At 50.6% G+C, this 27623-nt stretch overlaps 8 protein-coding genes across 8 annotated transcripts; 7 read left to right on the top strand and 1 right to left on the bottom strand.

Moving 5' to 3' along the window:
• Window positions 1-5196: 5196 nt before the first annotated feature.
• On the top strand, window positions 5197-6603 carry PFICI_13719 (uncharacterized protein; the record flags this gene model as incomplete). Its single annotated transcript, XM_007842300.1, has 4 exons — window positions 5197-5373; window positions 5476-5707; window positions 5813-6381; window positions 6514-6603. The coding sequence occupies 4 exons, from the start codon at window positions 5197-5199 to the stop codon at window positions 6601-6603; spliced, it is 1068 nt and encodes a 355-aa protein (XP_007840491.1).
• A 1602-nt stretch (window positions 6604-8205) lies between these two features.
• PFICI_13720 (uncharacterized protein) lies at window positions 8206-10885 on the top strand (the record flags this gene model as incomplete). Its single annotated transcript, XM_007842301.1, has 3 exons — window positions 8206-8245; window positions 8381-10173; window positions 10238-10885. 3 exons carry the CDS (start codon window positions 8206-8208, stop codon window positions 10883-10885), a joined length of 2481 nt encoding a protein of 826 aa, XP_007840492.1.
• Window positions 10886-11567: 682 nt separating this feature from the next.
• PFICI_13721 (uncharacterized protein) lies at window positions 11568-12476 on the top strand (the record flags this gene model as incomplete). The annotated part of the gene is made up of 1 exon (XM_007842302.1): window positions 11568-12476. The coding sequence occupies one exon, from the start codon at window positions 11568-11570 to the stop codon at window positions 12474-12476; it is 909 nt and encodes a 302-aa protein (XP_007840493.1).
• A 2588-nt stretch (window positions 12477-15064) lies between these two features.
• On the top strand, window positions 15065-16250 carry PFICI_13722 (uncharacterized protein; the record flags this gene model as incomplete). The annotated part of the gene is made up of 2 exons (XM_007842303.1): window positions 15065-15815; window positions 15880-16250. The coding sequence occupies 2 exons, from the start codon at window positions 15065-15067 to the stop codon at window positions 16248-16250; spliced, it is 1122 nt and encodes a 373-aa protein (XP_007840494.1).
• An 866-nt stretch (window positions 16251-17116) lies between these two features.
• Window positions 17117-18857, top strand: PFICI_13723 (uncharacterized protein; the record flags this gene model as incomplete). The annotated part of the gene is made up of 3 exons (XM_007842304.1): window positions 17117-17159; window positions 17348-17791; window positions 17890-18857. The coding sequence occupies 3 exons, from the start codon at window positions 17117-17119 to the stop codon at window positions 18855-18857; spliced, it is 1455 nt and encodes a 484-aa protein (XP_007840495.1).
• Window positions 18858-19962: 1105 nt separating this feature from the next.
• On the top strand, window positions 19963-20954 carry PFICI_13724 (uncharacterized protein; the record flags this gene model as incomplete). The annotated part of the gene is made up of 3 exons (XM_007842305.1): window positions 19963-20218; window positions 20343-20371; window positions 20463-20954. The coding sequence occupies 3 exons, from the start codon at window positions 19963-19965 to the stop codon at window positions 20952-20954; spliced, it is 777 nt and encodes a 258-aa protein (XP_007840496.1).
• Window positions 20955-21844: 890 nt separating this feature from the next.
• On the top strand, window positions 21845-22838 carry PFICI_13725 (uncharacterized protein; the record flags this gene model as incomplete). The annotated part of the gene is made up of 4 exons (XM_007842306.1): window positions 21845-21893; window positions 21952-22425; window positions 22488-22563; window positions 22637-22838. The coding sequence occupies 4 exons, from the start codon at window positions 21845-21847 to the stop codon at window positions 22836-22838; spliced, it is 801 nt and encodes a 266-aa protein (XP_007840497.1).
• Window positions 22839-23059: 221 nt separating this feature from the next.
• On the bottom strand, window positions 23060-26268 carry PFICI_13726 (uncharacterized protein; the record flags this gene model as incomplete). The annotated part of the gene is made up of 3 exons (XM_007842307.1): window positions 23060-24921; window positions 24984-25924; window positions 26009-26268. 3 exons carry the CDS (start codon window positions 26266-26268, stop codon window positions 23060-23062), a joined length of 3063 nt encoding a protein of 1020 aa, XP_007840498.1.
• Window positions 26269-27623: the final 1355 nt, after the last annotated feature.

Genomic DNA, 27623 nt, shown 5'->3' on the forward strand with positions numbered 1-27623 from the left:
ACCTACAGGTAGGTACACGTGAGCTAGCGGTTTGGGGGCTACGATATACTTGCTGCCTTGAAAAGCAACTTTGAATATATTCTGGTCAAGCACCATGCATCCGTCCAACTCAGCTCAGCCATCAGGGTAAAGTAGATCCATTACTGTTACTTGTCGTTCATGTTCTTCCCCTCCTGCTTGGCTGATCATGTCAATCGAGCTGTGGTCTGTTGCTCTTGAGCAATCTTTTAAGAGGGCTGGGCTGGACTCAATTTGACTGGCTTGGCTTGTGCAAGATGCTACATACCTCCTAACCATAACTCTACTGCTGCTGTAACTACGCTTCTTTTGTGTAATCTAGGACCACCAATATGGCGATGCCAGAAATCTCTCGGCATTACAGTGTCCCCCCCACCTGGAGTGTATCGATTCTCGGAAGGAAGCGACAGACACGGGACTCGGGGCGACAGCCAACTCGGGCAGCGCACTCCATACGGGCATTCGCCCCCGGGACGAGCAAGCCAACAGCTTCATTGGGTAAAGCCACGACTTTTGGCATCTATTGTAATTGTCTATCAAGGATATTGGATGTGACAAACAGAGTAGAGCCCATGGCTACACTAATAAGATACTATCCTACCCAAGCTATGATTGCAAACACGAATGAGCCACCCGAAGCCCCGAAAGGCGTAAGAGTTTGCCTACTACCTAATATATGTATGTATATACTACTGTCTATCAGTTTCATCCCCTCCAAAGAGTCGACGCATATCAGATCCGACATTCCAGATCGATGCAACCTCCATCACTTTGGTACAACCATGTCCCCCACACCTCCCGCTCTGGCCTCAGCCTCTCAACCTCAAACCGTCAACTCAAAAAGTACAATAGAGTACTATGCAGGACCGACCTGGGTATGTGGGTAGTAAGCCTAGGTACGGGTACCCAGGTTAGCTAGGTGGTTGGTACATTAGCAGCCTCATGCCATTTTGCCCAGCATCCGGAACGACTTCCATCAGGAGGAAGCTAGAGCGATTCCCCCCCGGAATAGCTGACCGGTCAGTAGTCGAAACAATTGAAACCGCGATCACAAGCAAACAAAGAGTGAGGCCTTGGAGGGGTCCCCCCCCCCTTGCTCGTTCTACTATAACATGCCGACCCTTACCCTAGCAGCGACAACCCGATTCCCCATAGCTGCACTCTCTAGATACACTATTGCTATTATTGCTGGCGAACTCACCCATCCTTGGGCATCCACATTCTCGCTGCCGAAAGTAGTACTACGTAATCGCCACCATGCACAATGGGAGACGTACCAGTAGTCGTGGATGGATGTTCCTGGCCCGCCAAACGCTGCCGACGATTACATATAGTATTGTTCCCCCAGCACGCCCAAATCTAAACCCACAAATCCGAGTGCGTCCAAGGGGTATTATTCCACCGGGATTATCAGCTATCAGTTCCCAGGAAGAATCAAGTAGGCACATACGTACCTATCTATCGGTGATTCTCCGCCATTACAGTCATCATCTTGCTTTTTAGGAACATTGGCGTCCCGAGAATCCCAATGGAGATGGAATCATGTCAAAAAGAAATGCGTGTGAAGTCACCTTGGAGTGCAGCATTACATCGTGGGTGATCGTTCCTGGTGGAAATGCACTTCCGTCTGTTCCTGGCAAACATGATCCTAGACGTGGATTGCCCTGGAGAAAGCGTCGTACGGCAGCTAACCGAGGGACACGCATCGCCTGCACGAGCCCTGCCGGCAGAGGAGAGTCGAATTCGGCTCCTATTCCGGCGACAGTGGTGAGATGGATGCTTCAAGAGTCGAAACAAACCGCCTGCAAATGTGAGTGGAGCTCTCAGGAGGATGACTTTGAATGCGAATGTTTAGCGCCTTTCTACGACCATTGTATTCCCCTTTCGTACTTTTCTTTTTCGTAGTACAACAAGCAAGAATTACTGGAATCTGCCCAAAATCGGAGCTAGGCACCATCGTGATACTAAAATCTGCTACTAATTAGCAATGACAGCTGACAGCTCCACGCGCCGTTTAATGTTTTGACGCAGCTAAACTGCTCAGAGAGAATGGGATTTGTTCTTGACCTTCTAGAAGCTTTGCTAGTGTATGACAATCATTCATCTCATCATCTACGGACCTACCTACCTGGCAACCTGGCGCCCAACCTAGCCAAAGACATAAAGTACTCCGAACTTGGCCAGAGGATCCCCCAAGTCCACGCTATCACGATCTAGCACAGACGATTCTGTCGCAGCTTCTGAGAAGCGTCGTGGCCCGGAAATGATCTCATGCGGTGCGTGCTTGACACTGCGCTCCGGCTTGCTGAATCTCATGGTAATGCTTTTTCCCCCCCTTGCAGAAGGGACGAGCTGGCTATATCTGATCCCAACAAGGATCCCGAAACATTCAACCTGAATGAGCCTAAGTGGTGAGAAGAGTGGTGATAAAATACCTTTGGTTGATAGAATTTATGCGGGCCGGCCTATATTGGATTACAATTATTGAGGATCCTCGGAGGCTCAAGAATATGTATCGGCAAGACCACCCAGACCCCTCGTTCCGACTGTTGACAAATTAGACTATGCGGCTTGGGTGTCACGTCATGAGTAACACAATTGCCTTTATCTGCTCGGAAAGCTTGTGAAGGCTACGGGGACCCCGATTCCTTATTTGAGCTTGATATTGGGCACGTAGATACCTACCTTGTGCTGAACACACCTAGCTCCGAACACCCAGTCGGCTGTTTTGGGGAACCTCGTTTGTCTCTCGGTCCATCTTCGCGTAGCATTCTCGGAAGACTCCCAGGTTCCTCGGCCGTATATCGAGAGCATGCTGGCTGAGGCTGGGTCACGTCCGCCATGGCATTCCTCCAAGCTCCTCAGAGTTGCGCCGCGGCCCTCGTACATCGCTGTCACCCCAGACATGGCGATACTACCTGGCCGGACATGACGACGGCTCTGTCCAATCAGTGGATGCCCACTGTATGCGATGTGGACAGGGGACGGTCCGTCTGGAAGATGTGGAGAATGGCTTCTGGAAAAGACTTGAGACACGCCAATCCGACTTGTGGAAATTGTACCGAAGAGGCAAGTCGCAGCTTTGGCCTGAGCTGCTCGTCCTGTTGCATTATGAATAATTCGTAGATCTTCTATCTCTCGAACCTTCTGAAGTCGGTTACAAGAGTTCCGATTAATTCGCGACAGTCTGAGTTCATGACCGCGAGTTATCCATTCAGTTGCTGTTCGTGGTTCAAGTCTCCGCAAGGGCTTTTTCGTCAACCGGGCAGCTGGAGCAATAGCTGTAGACGGTAGACTGCGTTCCGTGGGAAGTTGCAAACTATGTCGTATCGTGCCGTCTTGGTGGCATGTTTTTTTTTTTTTTCTATTCTGTTTCTTCCCCCTCTTCTGAATGATACGAGCTCCTTCTCACGATGATACGAAGGGGGCATAGATAGCCCACTCGTAATACACAACTATGGGTGCAATATCGGGTAGGGCTATAGTATGCTCGAGCCACGGGCGGTGGGATGGTGATCAGACCTAAGGAATACACAAACGGCGTATCATCTAGTTGTCGAATGCACATGTACCATGAATGATTACATTGACTACCTAGTCTACTACATACACAGTTTTATCTAGCTCCAGAATGTCATTACTTTTGTACTACCTATTTGTGGAGAATTTGTCACTGCCACCTACACTACGAACAATGTCTGGTAGCCTTTTTTGCCTTTTTGTTAAAGATCAAGCAGCCTGAATTGGGGCCACTATGCTAGCCTCCAGGTTGGGCGTAGCTCCAACAATATGGGCCGAGTCGTTTGGCCGAAAATCTCCGGCACCCCGGTCCGGCGCATCCTTTCCCAGCTTTAACATTCTTTACAGAGTACTCTCTCCCACTGTCTGCCTTGTCTGCCCTTCTACTGTAGCAGTAGTAATAATGCTCATATTGCAATCGCTCTGCTTTGCCCATACCCGAAGCGAGCCTCCAGTCTGGCTTCCAAAAACGAAGCTCGGTAAACCCTCTCGCTTCAGACATTCACGACTAAGTAGGCAGTTCACTCGGCCGATTAATTGAAGACGGACGATTTCGAAAAGAAGCTCGGTACTCGGCGTCCCCAGGTACCAATCTCTAGGGTCCTCAATCACAAAACACCCGTCTGTCTGTCCCAAAGAACATGGCCACCCTTCTGCCCAATGCCCAACTGGAGACTTGGCCCTCTAGAGGCGTGTGCTCCTTATGCTACCTCCTCCAGTCGATCTTGGAACGTTTGACGTCGATGAATGAGATGGCCGCCCCCACTGTCGACAAGCTCATCATTCGGGAAGGCGGACTTGTCACCACCGCCCCCCAGGCGTCCTGTCCCTTCTCAGTTCTAAGTGTTTACATTTCTTGTTAATTAATTCCTCCCACACGGCGGACTAGTTGACTTAACCATGGAGGATACTCCCCACGCACTATCATGGTACCTTATTGCCCTTCCGCGAGTTGTGTATCTCCTCACCATAGTCTGTGCTGATAGTGAAATTCGGCTACCTAGGTACCCTTTTTTCCCAAGCTATGTACTACCTACCAACAGGCCCTGCTCAACTACCACCATGCCTCTTTGGCAAGCTCGTCCTTGGTTGACAACCTACCTACTTATCCTGCCGACAGCCCCCCTGTGCTTCTGGCAACCCCGGCCAATTATGTCATGCATAGTCTTTCCAAGGGTCATCTCCGTGCCGTTTTCCAACTTGTCTTTTGTTGTAATAGTCCCCTTTGGGTAAAACCCGGTGGTGCGGCGCTTCTCCACTGTTCCGTGATGGCCCATCATCAAACTTCATATAAAGTTTCCAGGATCAAGTCGCGACAGCCTCGGTGGTCCTAGTAGACGATCTAGGACAGACTTCCTAGCTTCTCGGCTTTGATATATTATCCTGGGACGTGTCCATCATGTTTACGGGCTGTTTTTCCCACTACCTCTGTCATGATACCATTCCATCCTGCCGTTAATAACTGAAACCATTTACTATTCCTCGACTATTGCCAGCTCATTCAAAAGTTTATCTTGTTTCTTCTCTTCTTTTCTTGCTCGTCTATAAGACAACACTGTCACTACCGAATAGTACAAGAAACATAGCCGGAAGACGGCGGCCAACGGCATCCCATTCGTTTATTCCCGAGTAAACAGCAGCAACTACAAGTGCCCCATCATGAGTTCGTCACGGCGGCGCATGGCGACAAGCGTTGCCAATGTCATGTTCACCAATGCCGTTTATTTTCCCAATTACAAAATCTATAGCGGCGCCACCCCAGGCATGTTGAACTATGGGTGTATCAGCCACGTGTTCTACGCGTTCGCCAGCGTTGCGATAGATGGGTCTGTTTTTGTAAGTGAGGTCGCGTGCGCCATATCCTGTTGTGTCCTATCCTGCTTCGGCCTGGAACGGAGCCTTCTCGGAGCTTCGGCGCTAACAACGGGTTTCCATCAGTTGAGCGATGAATGGGCAGACGCGCAGGCCCCGTGCGATGGAGTACAAGGGGGACTGGGATCCTTGATGCACCTTAAACAAGCTCATCCCCATCTCCAGGTCATCTTATCAGTAGGTGGCGGCAATTCTAGCGAGGTCTTCCCCGTGCTTGCCTCGGATGCGCTGCTGCGAGATAACTTTGGTCGCTCGGCCAGAGGCCTGGTTGAGGCATCAGGATTTGACGGAATCGATAGTAAGGCTTCCTCTTTTTGTCTTCTTCTTCTCGCTCCCCTCCCCTGCCATTGGCGTCTATAGATATAATGACTGCTCAGGCTGACACTTGGGTTTCCTCCTCCAGTCTGCTGGGAATATCCCTCAGACGTGCAACAGGGCGCCGATTTTGTCGCATTGCTCGAAGCAACTCGACTTCACCTGCCGGCTGATGAGTACTTCCTTACAGCGGCACTACCGGCGTCGCAGGGTATTTTGCAATGTATAGACATCCGGACGGCGGCCCACTATCTCGACATGGTTAATCTCATGGCTTACGATTTCTATGGGTCCTGGACGCATCGCAGTGGCCACCACTCGCAGCTCTACGCAATGAACAAGGACGAGCCGTCAGGGACGTCGGGAATTGCCTTCCTCATCGGCGCCGGCTGCCCCGCGAAGAAGATCAACCTCGGCATTCCCCTGTACGGGCGTAGCTTCTTGGGCGTTTCGGGACCGGGTCACAGGTTCAAGGCGGTGGGCGGCGAAGACGGGACCTTTGACTACAACCAGCTGCCGCGCAAGGGCGCAAAGGAGCAGGTTGACAAGAGAATAGGCGCAGCCATGTGTGTGGGTGGCGATGGAGGCTTCGTCAGCTACGACAACCCAGACACAGTCAAGATGAAGGCAACTTATTGCAAGCAAAAGGGCCTTGGTGTAAGTGTTGAGTCATCCATCTGTTCATTCGTTCATATGTACCTATCTATCCTTCCATCTATCTTATTCCTCGTCGTGATAAGATACTATTCTCCACTAGAGCAGAACACATTGCTAACCATATGAATCCAGGGGTTGTTTTACTGGAGCGGGCCCTCCGATGCAAGGGAGACATCCCGAAGCCTCGTTGCGACTGGTTTCAAAACATTGCATAGCTCATAGAAGGAACAAGCAAGGGGTGGGAAAAGGTAACATGAAATCCCAAAGGGTGTGAAAAAAGAAAAGAAAAAAAAAGGGAAAGGAAGCAAGGATGCTTTGGTCTCGAGGGTTGATCTCTCCATCTTCTGAAATCCCCTTGGTATTGGACTGCATTAATGGGTGGGGGCGTTCAAAAGGAAAACGGCGTTTATTGACTATAACGCACTGGGCCAAGGTGGTCAGTCGGTTATACACCACCGCACCTTCTGGTATTTCCTCAATCATATTAGCAGGCGGGATGACAAAATTATTATGAGCATTTATGGACAAAATGGGCGCTATATTAGGGTATTGTTTTTTGGGGGGAAATAGGGGGAAAAAAGTCCTTTCTTTGCGTTTGCAACTGGCTTGATAGACATGGGGCAAATATGTGGATGGTTTCCGGGTCATGTTTATTATCATAGAGGGCATTTGAAATGAGAAGCAATGGATAAATACACTTTTGATATTGATCGCCTTCCCTTGGCCCGCCTTTGTGTTTCTCATGGCTCTCCGTGATATCAAGCGATATCGTATTGGTAAAATGCAGGGAGTCTCGGATAGCTGGTATGCGATATGGACAATCCTTGGATATGTACGGTACTTGTGTGTTCGGAGCTGTCTTCGGAGGGTTAGGAAGATAACCTAGACTGCAGCCTTGATATGATAGTATTTGGAAGAGAAAGATCCGGGTTGGAGATTGAAATGTGTAAAAAATTATCAAGTATTATCGCTTCCATGGTGGCCTGCAGTGCTGCATGAAGGGACGTTGTTGATATGTGTCACTAATGTAAGTGCTCCATAACAAAGCATGTGTAAGGCTCGAGCAGCACACCTTTATTTTGAAAACGAAAAATCTAATTGGAAATTGGAATTTAGCGCCTCTATTGCGTACAGATGCACCCTTCCGTATGATTTCTAAAACGTTGCAATAGGAAAGCAATAGGTTCAGCTGCCTTATTTCTTATTTTATGTTTTCCTTCTTTTCCCACTCTCACGTTTTCCTCACTGATTGATCGTCACACGCTTGGACAGGACTTGACTCATGTAAGTCTGATGCTGAATATATAGGTATCTATCTTACTCTTATTTCTACTTGGTGCCTTCAAGGTTGTTAAGTCACCTACCACTCAACCTGGATGCATAATGTACATTACTGGGAAATGCCTATCTGGGGTTCAATTTTGGTTTGCGCGGAACCCGGCCGGCATATTCCGCGTTAACCCACATGATGGGACCTTGCAAGGTAAGGTACCTACCTGCATTACAAACATTAGTAGGTACATACCTACTACGGAGTGCTAGGTACATTTGTTCAATGCATGTGTCAGGACTCAGGCACGCTACCACCACTGCACGCTGCTGTACCATGCACGCTTACGGGGGTACCAGACATGTGGAAGGGACATTGAACCTCAAGCTATCCATCCGCCTTTCAATGTTCAACCTTAGCTGGATCGAGACACGTGCTGGTTATGTACTTGTCTTGCTTCTCTTGCTCATCCAACGATCAATCTTCAGCGCACAGCTCAGATCAGCTGTTCCGCTGACTTTGCAGGCAATCGTTTGGCAGCTCCTGCTTTTGCCATGAATGGAAGCGCCATAGAACCGCTGGCGCTGGACGCAGGTAAGCTCCCATTCAAGTCCACCACTGCCCCCCATCTGCAATAGGGATGATGGGAAAGATGGACGGGCGCAATTGATTCATGAAAAAGAGCCTCGAGCACTACGACTAACACACTCTTTCCTCTCACGCGAACAGCCGACTACGACCCGATATCACATCTGAATCAAATCTTCTCCCACCCCTCCACCGTCCACTCCGTCTCGCGAGTATCCAGCACCCTGCGCGCCCATCAAGATGACCTATCCCGACAGGTCTCTGCCCTCGAGCAGGCCCAGGCCTATGGGCCCGACAGTAGCCTTGAGCGCATGCAGTCTGCTCAGGCCGAGCTCGCCGGTCTGTTCAAGAAGATCGAGACGGTGCGCAGCCGCGCCATTCAGACCGAGCAGAACATCACCAACATGACCGCCGATATCAAGCGCCTCGATGGCACCAAGCGGAACCTCACCTTATCCATGACCGCACTCAAGCGCCTGCAGATGCTGACTACTGCCTACGAGCAGCTGCGCGGTTTGGCCAAGACCCGTCAATACCGCGAGTGCGCCAGCTTGCTGGCTGCTGTGCTCCAGCTCATGCGCCACTTCAACAGCTATAGGAGCATTGAGCAAATAGCCACCCTCAGTAGGGGCGTCAGTGAGCTGCAACGCGAGCTGCTGGAGCAGGTCTGCGAGGACTTTGAGATGGCATTTGCAAAGGACGAGGTTGGGGCAAAGCGGGCGACCTTAGTCGAGGCTTGTGGTGTCATGGATGCGCTCGGTGACAATGCCAGATCGCGTCTGATGACGTGGTATCTGAACACAGAGCTCCGAGAGTACCGGCAAGTATTCAGGGGCAACGACGAGGCTGGAAGCCTAGACAATATAGGCAGGAGATACGCCTGGTTCAAGAGGATGATGAAGGGCTACGAAGAGGAACACGCCGCCATCTTCCCGCCACATTGGATGGTTGGCGAGATGCTGGCCATGGCCTTCTGTGATGGCACGAGAGATGACTTCAAGGGCATCTTGGAACGAAGCATGCGCCGCGTAGATGGGGCCAAAATTGACGTTAACCTGCTGCTGAGCTGTCTCCAAGAGACCATGGATTTCGAGCAAAGTCTCGAAAGAAAGTTTGCTGACAAGCCGAGGGCGAGTATCGACACTCTCAGCTCGGCTGACGAGAGAACACAGAATTTTAATGGATCGATATCGGTTGCCTTCGAGCCATACCTCAGCCTCTGGGTTGAATCTCAGGACAAGGCGCTTGCTGCCATGATACCAAGATACAAGGCACAGCCGCTTATACCGCCGGATGAAGAATTCTCTCCGCAAGCCGTCATCGGCTCCGCAATAGAGCTCTTTCACTTCTACAAGGTCACGTTGTCACAATGCGCCAAGCTCTCGACCGGAGAACGGCTGTTGGACTTGACCAAGACCTTCTCGAGATACCTGGATGAGTATGCGCAGCAAGTACTGTTGGCGATTTTGCAAAGAACCGGCCCAACAGCGGCATCTCTGGAGGATATTGTTTTAGTGATCAATACGGCAGACTTCTGGCATACCAACACAGGTCAGCTCGAGGATAGTATCAAGAAGCGAATAGACCCTGAGCTGGGCACCAAGGTCGATCTATCCTCTCAAGCAGATGCATTCCTCGGGGTAGCTAGCGCAGCAGTCATGACGCTGGTCAATCGAGTGGAAGCTGATTGTGAGGGTGCTTGGCGCGAGATGAAAAATACAAACTGGAGCAAGATGGAAAGTGTCGGAGACCAGAGCTCGTACGTTGGAGAGCTTTTGCAGCACATTAATGCAAAGGCTGAAGAGATATTGCACGTCTTGGCAAAGCAGCAATATGCCCGTGCTTTTGCAGACAATCTTGTCGAGCACCTTGCTGGTACATATATTGCAAATATCGTACAATGCCGACCAGTATCCGAGGTCGGTGCTGAGCAGGTATGTCTAAGCCCCCCGCCCCTCCCTTGGTATTCACTCGACATGATGTTGACTCGTGCTGTAGATGCTGTTGGACAAATACGTCCTGACCAAGGCATTTGAGAACCTCCTTTCTTTCCACAACTCCTCATCGACCCCCCATGTACCGGCTGTTGGGTTTGTGAAAAGGGTGAATAACACAATGACCCGTATCGACCCCTTGTTAAAAACTCTCCAAGTCCGACCCTCGCCACCAGAAGGTCTGGTGCAGGCATACCTTATCCACATTGGTGACAAGTCGGACACCAATTTCAAAAAAATACTCGACCTGAAGGGAGTGCGCAAGATGGACCAGTCACATCTCCTCGAGCTATTCCAGATTCACCGCGAAGGGTCTTCCAACGACAAGCTGGTAGCACAAAGCCCTCTGCTTACACCGCTCATGAATGCATCTGCTGCCGGCAACACAGTCCCAAGTATCAATCCAGGCTCCGCATTGATGGGCGCACAGGGGGCTACCAGATTTGATGCAGCCAGCCTAGGAGAGAAGTTGCTGAGTGCAGCTAGAGATGGCGTGGAGAGAATAGGCACACCCGGCCAGCAGAGCGCGGCAGGGCAACAAGCTGCGACAACCATGAACGAGAATCTAAAGAATTTTGGAAAATTCTTCCGAAGAGATATCGGAGGGCTAGGCGCCAGATTCGGCAAGAGCGGCGATGAATCGGGGAGGTAATGAGAAAATGATAACATCCCTAAGTAATGAGACTTATTCATTCTATGTTTCACGCTCCCAATACTCACAAGCTACTCGTGTGCTCAACTTCAAAACCATCAGTGATTTCCAATTCATATGAGAGGTAAACGACATGTTGCTAACCTATCTTTGGGGAATCGTCATCTTCCATCTTAATCTTATTTTCAGTTAACACGAGTCAACTATCACGCTTGCATAACGCACAAATAAGTCGGAATCAGAAATATCAAGGCCACAATCGTGATTCAAACCATTCGCGTGTACAAAAAGAGAGCACTGTGATTTCTTAGCATTGAAGTGATTAAGGCCTCTGGTTACTTTTCAGTCCTCGAAACGCGACGTTTTTGGCTCTTTTCCAAATGTGTATTTGTGTAAGTGGCGGCCTATTGTTTGGTCCGGCAGCTATGACATCATGTAACCACGCGGGCCTGTCTATAAGTCGGCAGCCCTGGACCCCGACTGAAGCCATTCAATAGAAACAATCTTTTCATGAAGAAAATTCGAGCGAAAATAAAATAACCGGTTTTTAATGCTTCAAAGATTCGCCTTTGAGAAGCGGAGTCGAGTTAGGCTGCGGATTATTCAGGCAGCAAACCCCCAAAGATTTCTTGTCATCTCCAGCTTGACATCAGTCAACGAATACCATCATCAAACTATCAAGATGTCGTGGATGGACTCATGGTCACGGCCGTCCAAGACACAGGCCACTCCGGCACCGTATTATCTCCTCCCAGGCGGCGAAAACACGCCATACTGCCATTCCTGCGGTCGCGTCATTGGGCAGCGCAAGACCAACGCGGCAGCTACCGCCAAGACCGAGGCGAAGTACTGTTCGTCAAAGTGCAGGAGTCACCGGCCGGGGAAACTGGACCGCGAAATCGAGAGCGCCTTTGTGCGGCTGCTGGAGGGCTCGGAGGAGCTGGGCGGGCCCGCGGACGCACACACGCCCATAAAGGCGGCCAAGAAGCACAAGGGCCGAAATCTAAAGTTGAAGGGAGATCAGAGGATTCTGGTCCGGTGCTCGGTAGTCGAGGGCCTAGTCTTTGGCACCAGGGATGAGGGCGCAGATGAGGAGAATCACTCTACGCGCTCTGGCTCGTCCGAACCTGAGATTGAGCACCATGAGCATCGCCCGGACACGCCTGTGGATCACCTAGTGGAATCTTCTGGGCAGCGAATTGATGAATTGGGAGACGAGGATACTTATGTAGACGGTGATGTGCTGGCCCGTTTGTCTATTCGCAGCGGAACCCGAATTAGACCAGCTCAGGACGTATCCGAGGTCAATGGGAGTGTGGGCGGCGAAAAGGGAAAGGCGGAGCGCATCGAGGAGAATGAGGAGATGCTGAAGAAGCGGCGGCTGGGCCAGCGGCGCGCCAAGGAGAAGGAAATGGTCAAATGTGCAGCTCGAAGGGGTGTCGTCTTTGGCTTTCTTGCAGGCGATCAGGACGGTGCAGGCCAAGGAGGTGGCGATATGGGAGGGAGGAGGAAGTGTGAGGCGGTTAGCAATGGTAATGTCGTGGAGCCAAGCTTTGCCAAAGGCGATTGGCAAATTCGTTGGAGGGAATAGTGTTTGTTCTTGTCTGCGTGGGATTCGTGCAGCCCCATGGTTCTCAGTGGCTCTGTCTGATTAATCTTGTTTCGACGACACCTTTTCTTTGTTGTAGAGAAAAGAACGAGTGACACGTGTCTGTATTAATAGTGTCTCTTTTCAACGGGTTGAAGAATGAAGGGCAGAAAGAAAAAGTGTCATTTGAGTCTTACAGACACTTTGGGCTCACAAATGCAGAGTGTAGCAGAAGGGGGTGTATCTGGAGGTTGGGGAAAGCTCTTCAAAATTTACCACACAGACACTTTCTCTGCGCCATAATATTATTGGTATCATTACTCAACCACGAATCGGACGGTGAGACGAAATTATGCGAATATTGATAATATGCTATCTTTGTGCAGAGTTGACTTGAAGTACAGCTTTCCATTTGTTGAACAAAATATAGCCCCATATGATCGTTTTGTTATTACAAGGAACTGAGGTTCATTGTTGGTTAGCGATAAGATGATGGCGCAAATCATGGTGAGATCGGATGGAACTGAGCCGTTGGGACCAGAAATGTGGACATGACCAACGCATGAATGAGATACTCCAGTGGGCATGTTCATTCCTGCCTGTCGGTACGATCAAGCAAGAACGAAAAACGATCTACGCGTCAACCGTGATCAGCGAGGTTTCACTCTTGGCATCATCTACTCCAATTTCCATCGTTGTACAGAGTAGAGATGATCAACATAGAGAAACAAGTTTGACATTATCACGCCTCGACGCTGTACAGTATATATCTTGAAAGAGTACACCCGGTTCAATGATGGTAGTTGCCCAGCACGAATGGAAGAAGAGAAAATTGCATTGACCGAGAAAAGTTGAGCAGGCAAATGATACAATGCGCTGAGTGACTGAGTGGCGCAGTGAATCAAATGCATTGATTTCGCAATGCTCTGATCAATATCAACATCATCATCATCATGGCATACATGGTGGAAGCGCCGTTTCCCCTTGGCCAGAGGCACACGAGAGAAAACCATGAGATGCGTTTGTGACTCGCCTGGAGATGTGAGGTCAGATCAAACGCTTGCGAGTCTCAGATGTCGTCTCAAAGGGGAGCAGACCCCTGTTGAGACGGTTTGGCCGCACAGACGGGGCCCATGATACCCCTGTAAGCGAGCGTCATGAGGCTTAAATTAGGTTACTGGACCGCTGGATAGCGCCCTGAAATGCCGACCCTTTACAGTCGTCGGAACTTCCTAGTGGACAGTTTGCCGCTCGCAACACTCGTCTGCTAGGCTCCTTCTCATTCTCATCTCACGATGGATCTGGGGCACTCAATGTTCTGGGGGTTTGTGGCTTCGGCACTCCGCGCCGAAATTAACGACGAGGTCCCTGACATGAACAATCTTGGAGCGTAGGTACAGACAGTCTGACAGACACATGTGTGTGCACGATCGGATTGCCCCAGGCCAAGATCGGACCCCAGCGTCATTCTACCGACACACAAGATTTCATCTTGTTAGCCTCTGAGAAACCCGGATTGCCTATTGAAGACAACATCACAAATGGTGTCGTATCTAATGTTTCTCAACACTTACTACTTGTTGGCGCTGTTATACACGCAGGTAGAGAAACGACCAATAAGCCGCACTCATCATGGCGATACTCTGTACGATCTGGATTACAAAGATATCCGATAGTTGCGGTGGTCCATCTACCCATTTGAGCTTATTTTTGAGTTTTAGCTGTCAGGGCCCCCCTGCAGCAGAGCCTCATGGAGTCACGGACCCTGTCTACAAGGTAGCCAGGTAGGTCATGTAGGTGTCTTGTCTCGCCCAAAGCTTTTCCGCTCCTACGTCTGCTGCTCAGGAGCCTTGATCTCCCCAGAGCGCCCATGTATCAACCGAGGGGGGACCTTGTACGAGTCTCCGCCATGTTGCTGCATTGGTCGAGACCCATGAGCTTGTCAAGAGCGACGACAGACGCCAACCTGGAAAAGGTTGGAGATCGCGACATGGCATGACTGGCCAATCACCTAGTCGTACAATCGAACCTGTGGGACCTGGACGCTTGGCTGAGAGATCTTTCGGGACCCGAACCGAACGACTCCTTCCTCCTGCCCCCTTCTCCTTGACCGCCTGTCGAGACAGCATCGCCGTGTTTGACCTGGGATGGCCACTCCGATCAGTGCTGGGTAGGTGGTCTAGGTCCTTTGCCGCACCATCTGATGTCGACTGCTCCTGTAGGTATGATCTACACGGGGCTCATCTGATGAACACCTCGCTACTCGCGCGTGCCCGTCTCTTGGGTGGTATCCGACATGTTCAATCATCGCGGCCCTCTTATCACAACTTGTATATATAGGTCTTGATCCGCTCTCTTCACATTGACTTTCTTTTCTTGTTTCCTCAGCAAGCTCTGGTTCGTTCTTTGACACACAGCTCTTTACAGTTCTGGGAACTATTTTCGTTCATTACATTCTTTCAGTCTTACTTTAACAGTTACAACCGCTTGGCCGGCCATATTCAACGACAAAACTTCAATTCTATTCCTATTCATTATTCTGTCAAAGACTACCGAAAACCTCTTTGCTCAACAATTACCTCACTACAACAATGTTTACCAAGGCAGCTACCATCTCCGCCCTTGTGGCTATTGCCCAGGCCCGTTTCGGTCAGGAACAAGTTCCCGTATCTGCCGTCACTGCCCTCAGCAACTTTGGAAACCCCGGTGAAGCTGCCACTCTGGCTGGTGGTATCCCCGGCAGTCTCCTCGCCGCCGCCGACCCTTGCGCCAAGCTCACGCTTGCAGACAAGATCGTCTCAACCTTGGGTACCGACTCTGCAGTCATCTCGGCCGCCCAGCAACTGGTTGCCGCTGAGCAAAACTTCAACCCCTTTGTGGTCAGCATCCCCAACATCTGCGGCGACGCAACCTTGCCCGCCACTGCAGAGCTCCGTGGTATTGTTCCTCTGATTGACCCAGCCGTTACTGGCTCGGATACCGAGAACGCCAACTCTGCCTCGTCGCTTAACAGCCCCTTTGACGCCACTGGCCTCAGCGTAGCAGAGGTTATGATTGCTCAGGGTTTCTCCAACTTCTCGTCCAATGGTCAGGATCAGTCGAGTGGAAGCACTGGCAACACCGACACGGGCAGTGGCACCGCCACTACCGCGTCCGCTGCCGCCTCAACCACACTGACCAAGTGCAGTAAGAACACTGCCACTGCATCTGCTGCCACTACATCTGCTGCCGCTGCGACTTCCACAGCCAGTGCTACTGAGTCAGCCGACGCCGCTGCTACCTCTGCTGCATCTTCGGCTGCTACAGGTGCTGGTGCCGTCAGCGACCCAGTCACGGGAACTTGTAAGTGTCCAAACAAGGTTGCTGCGTAAGCCAATTGATAGATATACTAACAAGTAATGATTAGTCGATGGATTCCAAGCTTCTTCCCTCGGTCTTGACTTTGGAACGTGTACTCCTACCGTCAAGTTCGAGGAGTCGCTGAATGGGCGCAAGGCTGGCGAGTTCACCTTCCAGGCTCAGGATCCCGTTGTGAACAAGGGTCAGCAAGAGGCTCTCAACCCGAACATCATCTTCAACCGCATCTGCGACCAGCTCGTCAACGTCTGCGGTGCTGCCGATGACGCCGTCACCGCGTGCAAGTCTGCTCAGGCTGATCTTGGTGGTGGTGCCAAGGATGAGACAACAGCCAACGCCTGGAACGAAGCTCTGGGCTTTGCAGGAACCAACATTAACCCCGACAACGCTCCTCAGACTGGCCTTGTTGGTCACACCTAAGAAACCGCAGTTTGGACTAACTATGGGCTTGGATAAAGGGATACCCATGCTATGTGCAGGAGCTCGCTTCCAAGTCGAGCGGGTTTTCAAAACGCTGCATCTTGCTTTTTCTATTGTAAACTATATACCATACAACATAAGGAGCTATCAATTCATGATAATGACAACTTGGTTCAACTTGTTACTCAGGAAACTTTTGCTCACCTAGTATTTATGCCTTTGGAAACGACTAGTGTATGAACAGGAGTCTGAACGGTCAGTGATTTCAATCATAGCAACATATTCCAAGTCATTCATTTTTAAGAAGTATTCAGTATACCATTGAAAATCATCAAAGTTCAATATACATCTGGCAGACAAAGTATCTATGTTTAGAAGAATTTGTTTTTGGAATAGAGGCAGGGTGAGGCTTTATCAGCTGGTGCCGCGCTGCCATCAGGGTGCGCCAGCTGCGTAGAGCTGCAGCAAGTAGATCTGATTGGGCTATGTACAGTCACTGGCTGGTGTCTAAGCAACACCCAGCGCAATCAAACTGACTCCACTCCATCTGTGATGCCGCGACTCTACGTACATATCAGTCCTTTACATGCCATCATGATCCACACGAATGATGAGACTCTGAGTCGCTAGTAGATATTGCAATCAGTATATTGTGTCTTATCACAATTCCTCAGATCTTTTTGAGGGCATTACCGTCTACAAAGTAAGGAAAAAGCTCCCGAGGGGCGAACGCGTCGTCACTCTTGTATCGCGTTGTGCCTACCAGCGACTTCAAGTATCGAGACCAGCGGCAGCAGACATGAGTCGATGATATCTATTTTTATGCGCATTTACTGTCAGCACTGAACCTCGCCACAAGCTGCAAAATGATTCAGGGCATATTCTATGCGAGGTTTCTGCCTCAGGAAGGTCAGCGACCAGTTTCCCTCTTTTCACCATTGTCTACACAACTCTCCGAATATTCGTTCACAGGGTCTCTCGTTCTCTCCCACCATTTGGCCCATGTCTTTTGATTTCATGTGAGATATCATGCATTACAGAGTTACCATACCTGTCTATTGAATTGGCCTCGACAAGATGCTAATTCCTGATTATAGGTACCAAAATTGTGGCCCAGTCACCTCCAGGCTGCATCGTGGCCTCTCAGTTCTCGCTGGATGCAAAGCCACCGCTTGTTGACTTTGACATCATCCAAGAGTACATCATACCCCGAAAGGCCTTTTTTAATTGTTTTATGACGGTCAATACGCCAGACAACAAATATACCCTTTTGGGATTCCCCGTGTCCATCCAGGATGAGCGATATTCTAGGAATGAGTTCATCTTCAACTTTGGTCTGGTGGTTGAATCTGACTGCGACGTGATACCCTATGAGAGGTTGGTCAGGAGACTAGCTACCACATTCGCCGAGATGGAGAAACAAGGTGGTTATTTGAGCTCCGAAGGCAAAGTAGTCAATGACGGACGCCGGCCCATCGAGAGCTTGCTGGAGATTGTGAAGGAAGACCTCAACAACTATGGAGAATGCATGATTCCAGTCGGTAAGTTCCAGCGGCCACACGTCCTCTTCCCTCCCTCATCGTCCTAGGTGCCATCCAAACCACCATTCTAAGCTTCACGCAACTGACATGCAAGCCAGACGAGGCCAACACTATCAACATGAAGTTGTTCCCATATCATCCGCCGCCGCCGGCGGTGCGTGGATGGCATGTCCCAGTCCCCAAGATGAAGCTCATGGAAATTGTGGATGCCACTTGGGACCTGACCCTACAAAAGCTGATTCCACACATTGACGGCGTCAACGATGTTCGGCGAATCGCCTGGCTTGCCGATGTGTCCTTGCCTCTGACACAGACAGCCTTGCAACACCTCTTATACTATGATACCATACTCCTTCTGGATATGTTCTTCTTTAGTGCCTGCTATGCCCCGCGCCCTGCAATCCACGACTTTATTTCAAACAGAGACGGTCTAGTAGATGAGTGTGCTAGCTACGTATGTATTGGCGGCCTCTCTGCAGGTGATACGATTCCTACCTCGGCAGATACATCCACCGGTACAGTGCCAGGAGCTTCCGGTAGCAAGGCTACCGGCAGCACATCTGGCAGGAAAACAAACTTGAGCTCTTCCGCAATCTTGTCTTCGCAGCGAGTCTCCAACTACCAGCTGATCAAACTCATGACCACATTCTGCGTGGGCCGGTCCGTTATGGAGTGGATCAAACTGCACACGGACGGCGGATTTCCCGTCCTGAACCTCATCGACGTGCGACGCCTGGTCCAATTTGGAGTCATCAAAGGACTACTGTATCGTTTGCAGAAATATGTTGTTTCCAAGCAGTATCTCGCTCTGCTTGTTACAGGGCAAGCAAAGCCCTTGCGCGACAGCAAGCGGACAGGAGTGAAACCCGGGAGTCTAGGTGGAGAAGAGAATGGGGAAAACCAACATGTTGGCATCATTGGCGGTGATCCATTGCAAAAGTATACAGATGGATGTCATTCTTTTGACCAGATTATTACTGAGCAAAATATGACGTCCCAGGAGATTGTTGACAAACTCAAGAGCATACCGGCTCCTGTGGGTGATCTCACAGTCTTTCATCGGTAGCGAGAGCCGGTAATGTGGGCACATTATTGCTCGTTCAGCATCTTGGCAAATAGACACAAGAATCTCAACATGAACATTCAGTAGTGGACATCTTCAAGGATGCCCTGGTGCAAAGAAACTCAATCGTATGCTGCTTGTATGAGTTCCGTCTGCCATTTGACGGCTCAATCTCTGCTCTAGTCGGACAGTTGGTGAAGACTGCCTTTACTCAAACTGCCATGAATTCATTCATGATCACAAACAATCGCTCCTCTATTTTTCAACAGGATAACTATTCGGCATCTTCTGTAGGGAGCGGATGGTTTGATCAAGTAAGACATGCAATTTAGGCCACTTGGTGTTCAAGCAGAGCGCGGCACGTTCACGGTTGTGACGCCCCATTACAGGGCTGCCCCATTGAACCTACTCCTCCTGAGGCACTCGCTCCCTCCTGAAAAGCGACGAGTCAACATCCCAGGTAGCTGGTACTTACTTATGCACATGGATCATCGCAATTGGTCTCAGCTGACGTCAAATGACCAATTGCATCGCCATCGCGACATTATTGTTTTGCTTTTCTAGGCGCACAAGGCCGCGGAAGCTGCGGAATTGAAGTTGAAGCACGCAAGAAGATCACGAAAATCTTGAGACGCACTGACAAATGAGACATGTAGCTACTGGATACCATACTAGGCAGGAAATATTCATTGGGACGGGACCTGTGCGAAGTGTTGGACACCTGGATCAATGGATGGATGGATACAAGTACATTTTTACAGTGCTCATGCAGTGAGTGCTCGGCGCTACCATGACGTAATTGGAGAAAAGATTAGAAGCTCTGAGCTTGTTACTAATACAAACCACATGTCAATGCAATCCATTTTCTCATGTGGTGGAAAATAAAAAGGGCCAATAGAAATCCCATGAATTCAAGAGTCTCATCGTTCATTACAACTTCAACAAAAAGGGCAATTGAGACGCGATAAAAGAAAAGAGAACCGTCTAAAGTGGACGTACGCTGTACCAACAAAAGTGGCATAATTGACCTACTTCACCACCATACCCGCCAATAACGCCCGACTACAAAGTACCTACCTACCTACCTATACATACCCAAATCAGCAACATGTCGAACCACGTCCTTCTGCTAGGTGGCAGCGGCAAGATTGCGCAGCTGTTGACCCCATTGCTGCTGCAGCGCTCGTGGACAGTCACTAGCATTATCCGCAACCCCGACCAGGTTGCGAACCTGCAAAAGCTCGGCGAGAACCAGAGCGGGAAGCTGAACGTGCTTGTCAGGAGTCTGGAGGATGTCAAGAGTGAATCACATGCAAAGAGCCTCATCGATGAGGTGAAACCCAACTATGTTGTTTGGAGCGCAGGTAAGTGTTTCTTTTTCCCGGACGGAGGCCCCAAGCTGTCCGCCTCGTTCGCTATAAACCGGCGGAAGACCCGGCATTTTAGTGATGTGGTTACTTATCGTGAGGCTGACACTAGACTGAACAGGAGCTGGAGGCAAAGGCGCTCCCGAAAGGGTTTGTACATCCAAGTCAATTTTCAATTGGCCACACGTTCTGTTCCCCGAGAGTGTATCGCTAACGTGGCATATTTATGAATATTTTCTAGACCGACCTTATTGACCGGGATGCCGCCACGTATTTTATCAAGGCCTCGGTAGCCACGCCATCCGTCACAAAGTTTCTAATGGTCTCGTTCACGGGATCGCGGCTACGCAAGGCACCATGGTACAGCGACGCCGACTGGACCGAGCAGATCAAGGCGCACGAGAAGCTTCAGCGCTACTATGAGGCCAAGATCGCCGCCGATGAGGTGCTATACCGCGAGGGTAAGAAGCGCCCCGACTTTGCTGCCATCAACCTGCGCCCCGGCCTCCTCACTGAGGCACCCGCCGGCAAAGTCGAGCTCGGCAAGCTCAAGAAGCCCAACGGCACGAGCAGCCGCGCTTCCGTCGCCGAGTTGGCCGCCCTATTACTCGAGAACAAGGACGTCAAGAGCGGCTGGCTGGATATGCTGGACGGCGACGAGGACCCCCAGGCGGCTGTTGAGCGGGTCGCTAAGGAAGGCGTTGATGCCGCCGAGGGCGAGCCTTTCTACTAAGAATATGCACTGAATGCAAACAACAAATTGATTTGATCGATTGATTCTATTTCTGGTCAGTGCATCTGATTCAAGTGCTTGGCTTACGTGAATGATTGATTGTTATTCCACGCATTTCAATTTCATGCACTCATCCTCACCATGCCAGGAGCAAATTGACTGCCGAGGCATCTCACTTCCTTGCCGGACTGTTCAACTCGCCAATATGCCCAGCTTTTTACGCTATAGGAAAACAGGAAATGGTGCCGAGTGGCACTGGCTGGAGAAGGTGGGATAACCTTCTCCGCATATCCCCTGGCTTAAGCACGAGCACGGCGGCAACAGCACGACACGGCATACTCGGTTTTTGTTTCTACAGCTGCAGGAATTGGGAAATAGTGCAAGTTTCGCAATTAATATATGTACTAGCTATGCGATAAAAGAGCCATCTAATGGTAAAACATGACCATGAGCACATTGTCACGCTTGGGACTTGCCAAGACTCGGATCCTACCTATCCCCTCGAACCCGGATTTGGAGAAGTTGATCACGGGAGCCTTTTGCCTGAGCATAGTCAGTGTACTGATTTCTGTCCTCACATCGCCTCCTGCGGCATTACCGTAAAGGCCGTCTTCTCCGCATATGAGAATCCTTGCAAGTAGCTGGCACAAAGTTGAATATGGGGATTTCTCGTGAAAGCCGGCTTGCTCGAATACAAATTCCGTTCTCTTGGATATTTATCAATTTGCTCCGCAACTTACACACCACACTGGAACCTGCAAGACAGTCAGCCCGAAGCAAGTGACATTTCAAGCTCTGTAACCATAGTAGTCAAGAGGCTACACGGACTGTCTCATCAAATACTGGTGTTTTTACAATAAAAATTAATCATCAAAAGTTTTGCCATCGCGATGACGAGTCTATTGAAGGGCACCGCTTTCATTACAGGGGCAGCATCTGGTAATAATGCAGTAACATGTCTCCAAGTCTTGCAACATTCTAACTCTGGTGGAAACAGGAATTGGACAACATACAGCACGCAGTTTTGCCAAGTATGGCATCCAGCGCCTAGCCTTGGCCGATATCAATACGAAACTGCTAGACAGCTCGATAAAGTCGTTGCAAAAACAGTTTCCTGGGATTGAAGTGTTGCCGCTGCAAATGAACGTGCGGAAGGCCAGCGAGGTAAAGTCCGGCATCGCCGAGACGGTCCAGCGCTTCGGCCGCCTGGACGTGGCGGTCAACAATGCCGGCATTGGCGGGACGGGGGTTCGCACGCACGAGGTCGACGAGGAGGAGTGGTCGACCGTTCTCGACGTTGACCTACACGGCGTGTGGAGGTGCCAAAAGGAAGAGCTCGCCATCATGCTCGAGCAGCAAGATTTTGGCTACAGGGAGGGCCGCGGCCGTATCATTAATGTTGCCTCCATGTACGGCGTCATTTCTCCCCACATGAGTATACCCGCAACAGCATATACTGCAGCAAAGCATGGTGAGCCATCTTCCAAGTGCGTGTTGGATTATTATTCTTCTTCTCCGTCTAATCCGATCTAGGTGTAATTGGCTTGACGAGAGGAGACGGTAATGGATATGCTCAGCACGGCATCCGAATAAATGCCATATGTCCTGGGTGAGTGTGTCGCCAAGCTTATTCCTACCCCTTCACCCTACCCGAGCAAACTGACCAATCTCGTACGATGCAGCTTCATTGAGACACCCTTATTGAACACTTCTGGCGGAAGTGATGCGAATTCGGTGCTCGGCAAGGAAGTGAGAAAGGCACCAATCCAACGTATAGGTAAGATGGAAGAGATTGGAGATGCCATTACATTTCTTGCATCACCGCTGGGCAGCTTCATGCAGAGCGCCGCTTTGGTAGCCGACGGCGGGTTCAGCACGCAGTAGGATTGATGTTTGAATCAAAATACTCGCCGTACAAAGTAATTGCGCCTCTTGATACGTGTGACAGGATATTGACACTGGACCGCAGCAGAAAGCATCGAGACACGGTCTAGACATGCTTTGCCAAAGTGATAAGAAAATAGAATCATCATACACGCTATAGTCTGTCATCGCTAATCAATACATCAAGAAAAACCAGGAATACAGCAAGTCCTCTTTTTTGTTCAAAAACTGAAAAAGTCCAATTCGTGGTTCCTAGGTGGAACGGACTTGTCCGACTTTGATCCTGCTGCCTTTTCTACACTCTGCACCAGTCCACCTAGACTGATGGGGCTAAGATTGTTCATACCATTGTCGCCGCTTAGCCAGTCCATGTCTCCATCAGCCAGCTCTTTGTTTTCTTCCTTTGGGCTCGTGCTCACATCATCACAGAGCGAGTCGGCTCGTTGGGCACCACCATTCAACACCAAGCTCGCACTGAGCCCAGCTGGTCCCGAGACCCAGTCGGACATCTGAAACCCGCCATCTTGGTTAGATGCTGATTGCTCCTGTTGATGTGCCTGTGTGCTCCAGCTGCCATCGGTTGCTGGATCAACAAGCACAAAGTCATCTGGACCCCGGCGATGGGCATCGTTAGCGTCCATATCGGTAGTCGAGCCTTGGAGAGAGTCCAAGGTGAACATGTTTGACGTATCTCCAAAGCCAGTAAACACATTCGACATGGAGTTTGGTAGGTCAAACCCTAGTGAGCCAATACTCTGGGTTGATCCGGGAGGCGTCGGCTGCGCAGTGCCTGCGTCGGAAAAGGGCGCCGGCGGCCTCGCAAATACCGAGGCACGCCGGCTTGTTGCTTGCCTGGTCCGCTTCTTGAGCGCCGGGCCACCTTGTTCTGCGTCTAGGTTCTCTCTCCGCGCTGGCAAGATGGAGAAGTTTCCAGTTTGCCACGAGTGGGAGGCGGCGCCAAGTTGAGATTGCAAGGACCCAGCGGTCATGCCGGGCTGGGCAAACGAGTTTGTGCGGGTGCGATAAGGGTCTGCCATATCTTGCTTGAGCTGGACAATGATGGCATGCATCAGGGCGTCCATGCGCTCTGCAGGATGATAGGTCTCGCTCATCTCGTGGATTGCCTGTGATATGACCTCGAGATAGCCGAGATAGCTGCGCCTGTCGGCGTCGTCCTGCTGGTGCGCAAGAGCCGCAACAAGGGCAATGGCGGCGGTGCCTGCGTGCTGGATTCCAGTCACAAAGATCTTCTTGCCGCTGAAACGCTGCCGGTGCTGCCAGCAGATCCGAGCCACCCTCATGGCCTGCTGCGTGCAAATGTTGCGAGAGAGCGATGTCCGACTGTCAACCATGATCGAGTTGGGATCACCCAGGCCGATTGAAGTCTCTGCTGCCGAGAAGGGAAGACCGTGAGACGATTCGGGGCTTTGGACGCCGTTCTCGGGGCTAGGATGTGAATGGGTGCTTGCATCATCTGTCATGGAGCCGTACTTTGCCCAAGACCGGTGCAGTAATATCATGGATACATGGTACTGCTGGTGAAGCAAAAAGAAGCTAAACGGTGCCGTCTTGATGTTTGCTGGTTTCCACGTCAAGTAATCAGGAAGTCTCCGGTACCAGTTCTGCAGTTGGCGGTCCAGGTTAATGACTTGGAGATAGGCATTGTCCTCTGCCTCGGCTGCCGCAAACATGTTTGGCTCCCTGCTGTTATTGTTTCTCTTGTTGCTCTCTCGTATCTCCACAATACGGCCGGCCAGTTCCATGAGCTCGACCAGCTGGTCAAATATTTCTTGAACAAGGGCGCCTCGAGTCGGTGGTCTTGTAGGAACTTGCTGCTGCTGCTGCTGCTGCTGTCCATTGACATCTTTGGACAGCATGCCCGCAAACTGCCTCGACAAGAGGTCCATGCCGATATCTTGATTCTTGATACTCGTGGGTCGTCCGAGAAACAGCGCCCAGTACTTGTCATAGATGACACACGCTCGCATGGTCATGTGTCTGATTGAGACTTCACGGTCTGATAAGCCATTGTTGCTGCAGTCTAGGTGTAGACCGACATCGAATGCTAGGCGGTTCGCCATGCCTTTTCTAATTGTTAGCTGCAAGTGATCAAGGTGATACACAAAGTGATTCAAAGATCCTCACCCGAGTACATCCAACCTGTATTATCACGACCGACTCCGCATTCCAGATCGCCCAAAAGAAGCAGAGCTTGTACACTTGGGATGCCTCCCGGCCTCTCTAGCTCAATATCGAGCATGTACTTTGCCTCGCGGTGCAGTGTGCTCTCGCGATTGCCAAGGCTGATCTTGATGATGTCCTCTCGGTCCTTGTCGGCAAAACGATAGCCCGCTGCCAGCATGGTGATGTGAAGGAATGATGAATAAAACTTGGGGTTTTGTGATTCTCGATCCGTCTCAAAAGCTTCTCTATCGATCACGACTAGCACCCCATTGTAGTACTCCCAGAATGTGTCCATCAAATAATCATAAGTAACGGTCGTGAGAGATCTGATGATACGCTCTGCGCGTCGAACTTGCTCAGGAGGCTCTCGTGAGTCAAACTTGCTTGAAGACTCGGCATAGACGTGGCTGTTGGCCGTGGGGCCAAAGAACCGCAGACGGCCAGATATCTGGTCGAAGCTGAGATTCCCCTTTGTTGATAGGAGCCGTTGGATGACATCTTCCTGTGTCGAGTCTGTTGTAGTATGAGGTGTCATGAGGTGTACTGATGGCCTGGGCTCAAAATTCATTGGTGCGAGGTCTATGGCTGGTGGGATGGTAGTGGTCTCTACAGTAGCTTCCAGCGGCGGCTCGTTCAGCTCCATTTCGAGGACGGGAAAGTCATCAGTCAACGAGTCGGGAGGTGATGGTACCTCACCAGCTGGTGAAATCACACGGCTTGGTTTTCTCGGTTTTTCTACTCGCCGCTCGGTCTTTTTGGATTCGTCTTGAGATTCTGAAGTTTCCTGTCTTGTCTTGGAGGGGTGGGAAGCTTCTGGAGGGACAACTCCTTTTTCTGCAAGCATGCCCTCCAACATGTTGATTCTCTCTGACAGCGATGCCATGTATGCTTTAGAAATTGGCCTTGAATACTTTCATGATTAGTACATGGTGATGAGACGTTGCGGAGATTGACCAAGCCCATGATCGACCATGTATATTACATACCTTCTCCTCTCATCATCATTCTTGATAATACACTCGGCCCCCGATCTCTTACACTGGTTGCACTCATTCTGACCCTTGGGCACAACACATCGTATCCTGCGATCTCGGCATGATGCGCAGGCTACAGAGGCACGGTGTCGAACTTGCTGCTTGTTGGATTGCCTGGTGGTACCGGCTCTCGCTGATACGTTCTCCTGGTTGGAGATGTCTTCTTTGGACGTGTCGGACGGTGCGGCCCTCTTGCTCTGTGGTGCCGCCATGGAGATGAGTTTTGGAGGTCCAAGCAATTGAGTCACGATACAATATGACAGAGTCAAGAACAATATGGCCAACCACTTGCAGCGGTTACGAAGATGCTAGTTGAAGGCCAGATCAGATCAGACCAAATCACCCGAATGACACAGATGTATGGATTCAAAGATGACAATCAGCCCAAGATGGTACAACAAAGACAGCAGACCGCCGTCGCCGCCGCCACGCTAGATAATGTCGGAGAACCTGGACTTTCTGGGGTAAAGGGTCCATCTCCACGATTTACATCCTGGTCCGGTCTCTGGACTATCTCCACCCAGAACACGGGGTAGTATGAATGGGGTCTGTTCTCTTTGACCCGGCATCCGCCTCCATCGTTTTTTTTCTTCTTCTGAATTGGCATTCGGGCGGGTTCATTGGTCGTGTCTTGACGCGAAACACCGAGATACGGCGTTCCAAGCCCACCCAAATAAGTGTAGCTATACCACTTAGAGGACTTCAAGCGTCACATGGCGCAGAAATGGAAATCCACAAGGCTTGCATAAACCTGGGGGAGGCCTGGGAGGGGAGCTAACAGGGTGGGTTCGAGGTTGTACGCGAGACGAGACAAGATAGTCTGGGCGGGTTGCTTCTGCAGCCGCCCCACTGGACTGGCAACCCTCTCTGAGGGAAATGGTGAATGCATAGGTAGGATCAGGATAAGCCCTTCGTCCGTAGCCATGCAGTGGCGCTCGATGATCGTGACGTTATACCATGTTGTGTAATTATGCCTGCCCGGGACCGGTCTGGAATCAAACAAGAAGGGTCGCATTCGGGACTTATCTAGGTTGCCCTCAAAAAATCGCCCGACTTGTGTAATGTGTAGATAAGCCATATTATCATCGTGGGCTGAGACGAGTAAAGCCGGCGATTTGCACAGCCAGCATCAACACCAGAGCCAGGAGTAGCATTGGCAAAGAGACCAAGAGATTCCCTCCCCAGCTCCACTGCTTACTTGCTTCATAAAGACTCGGCCGAGGTTTATGCTTACGATGGCGCTTTCAACCGTCTCGACGAGTGGATTGAACGCTACACAGTACGTACTGGGCCTACTTTCCTCATTATCAACTTGTATGGGCGTCTGTGGAGGACCCTAAACTGGGAAGTGGTTCGGTCCCTGGCTCACCCAGTATATACAAAGCTCCCGGCTGGGAAATCCATTGGAAAGTCTCTAAGGTTAGTTAGCTCGTAGGCAGTAACCCAAGACACCAACCCTTCAACATAAACCTGGGGCAAACCAGGGGGGGTCGGCATTCTATTTTGCCATATTCGAATACCTACAGGGGTCCCCGCATTCTCTACCACCCCCCCATGGGCAACCGAC

Source organism: Pestalotiopsis fici, assembly GCF_000516985.1.
Source record: "Pestalotiopsis fici W106-1 unplaced genomic scaffold PFICI_Scf_11, whole genome shotgun sequence".
Lineage (NCBI taxonomy): Eukaryota > Fungi > Ascomycota > Sordariomycetes > Amphisphaeriales > Sporocadaceae > Pestalotiopsis > Pestalotiopsis fici.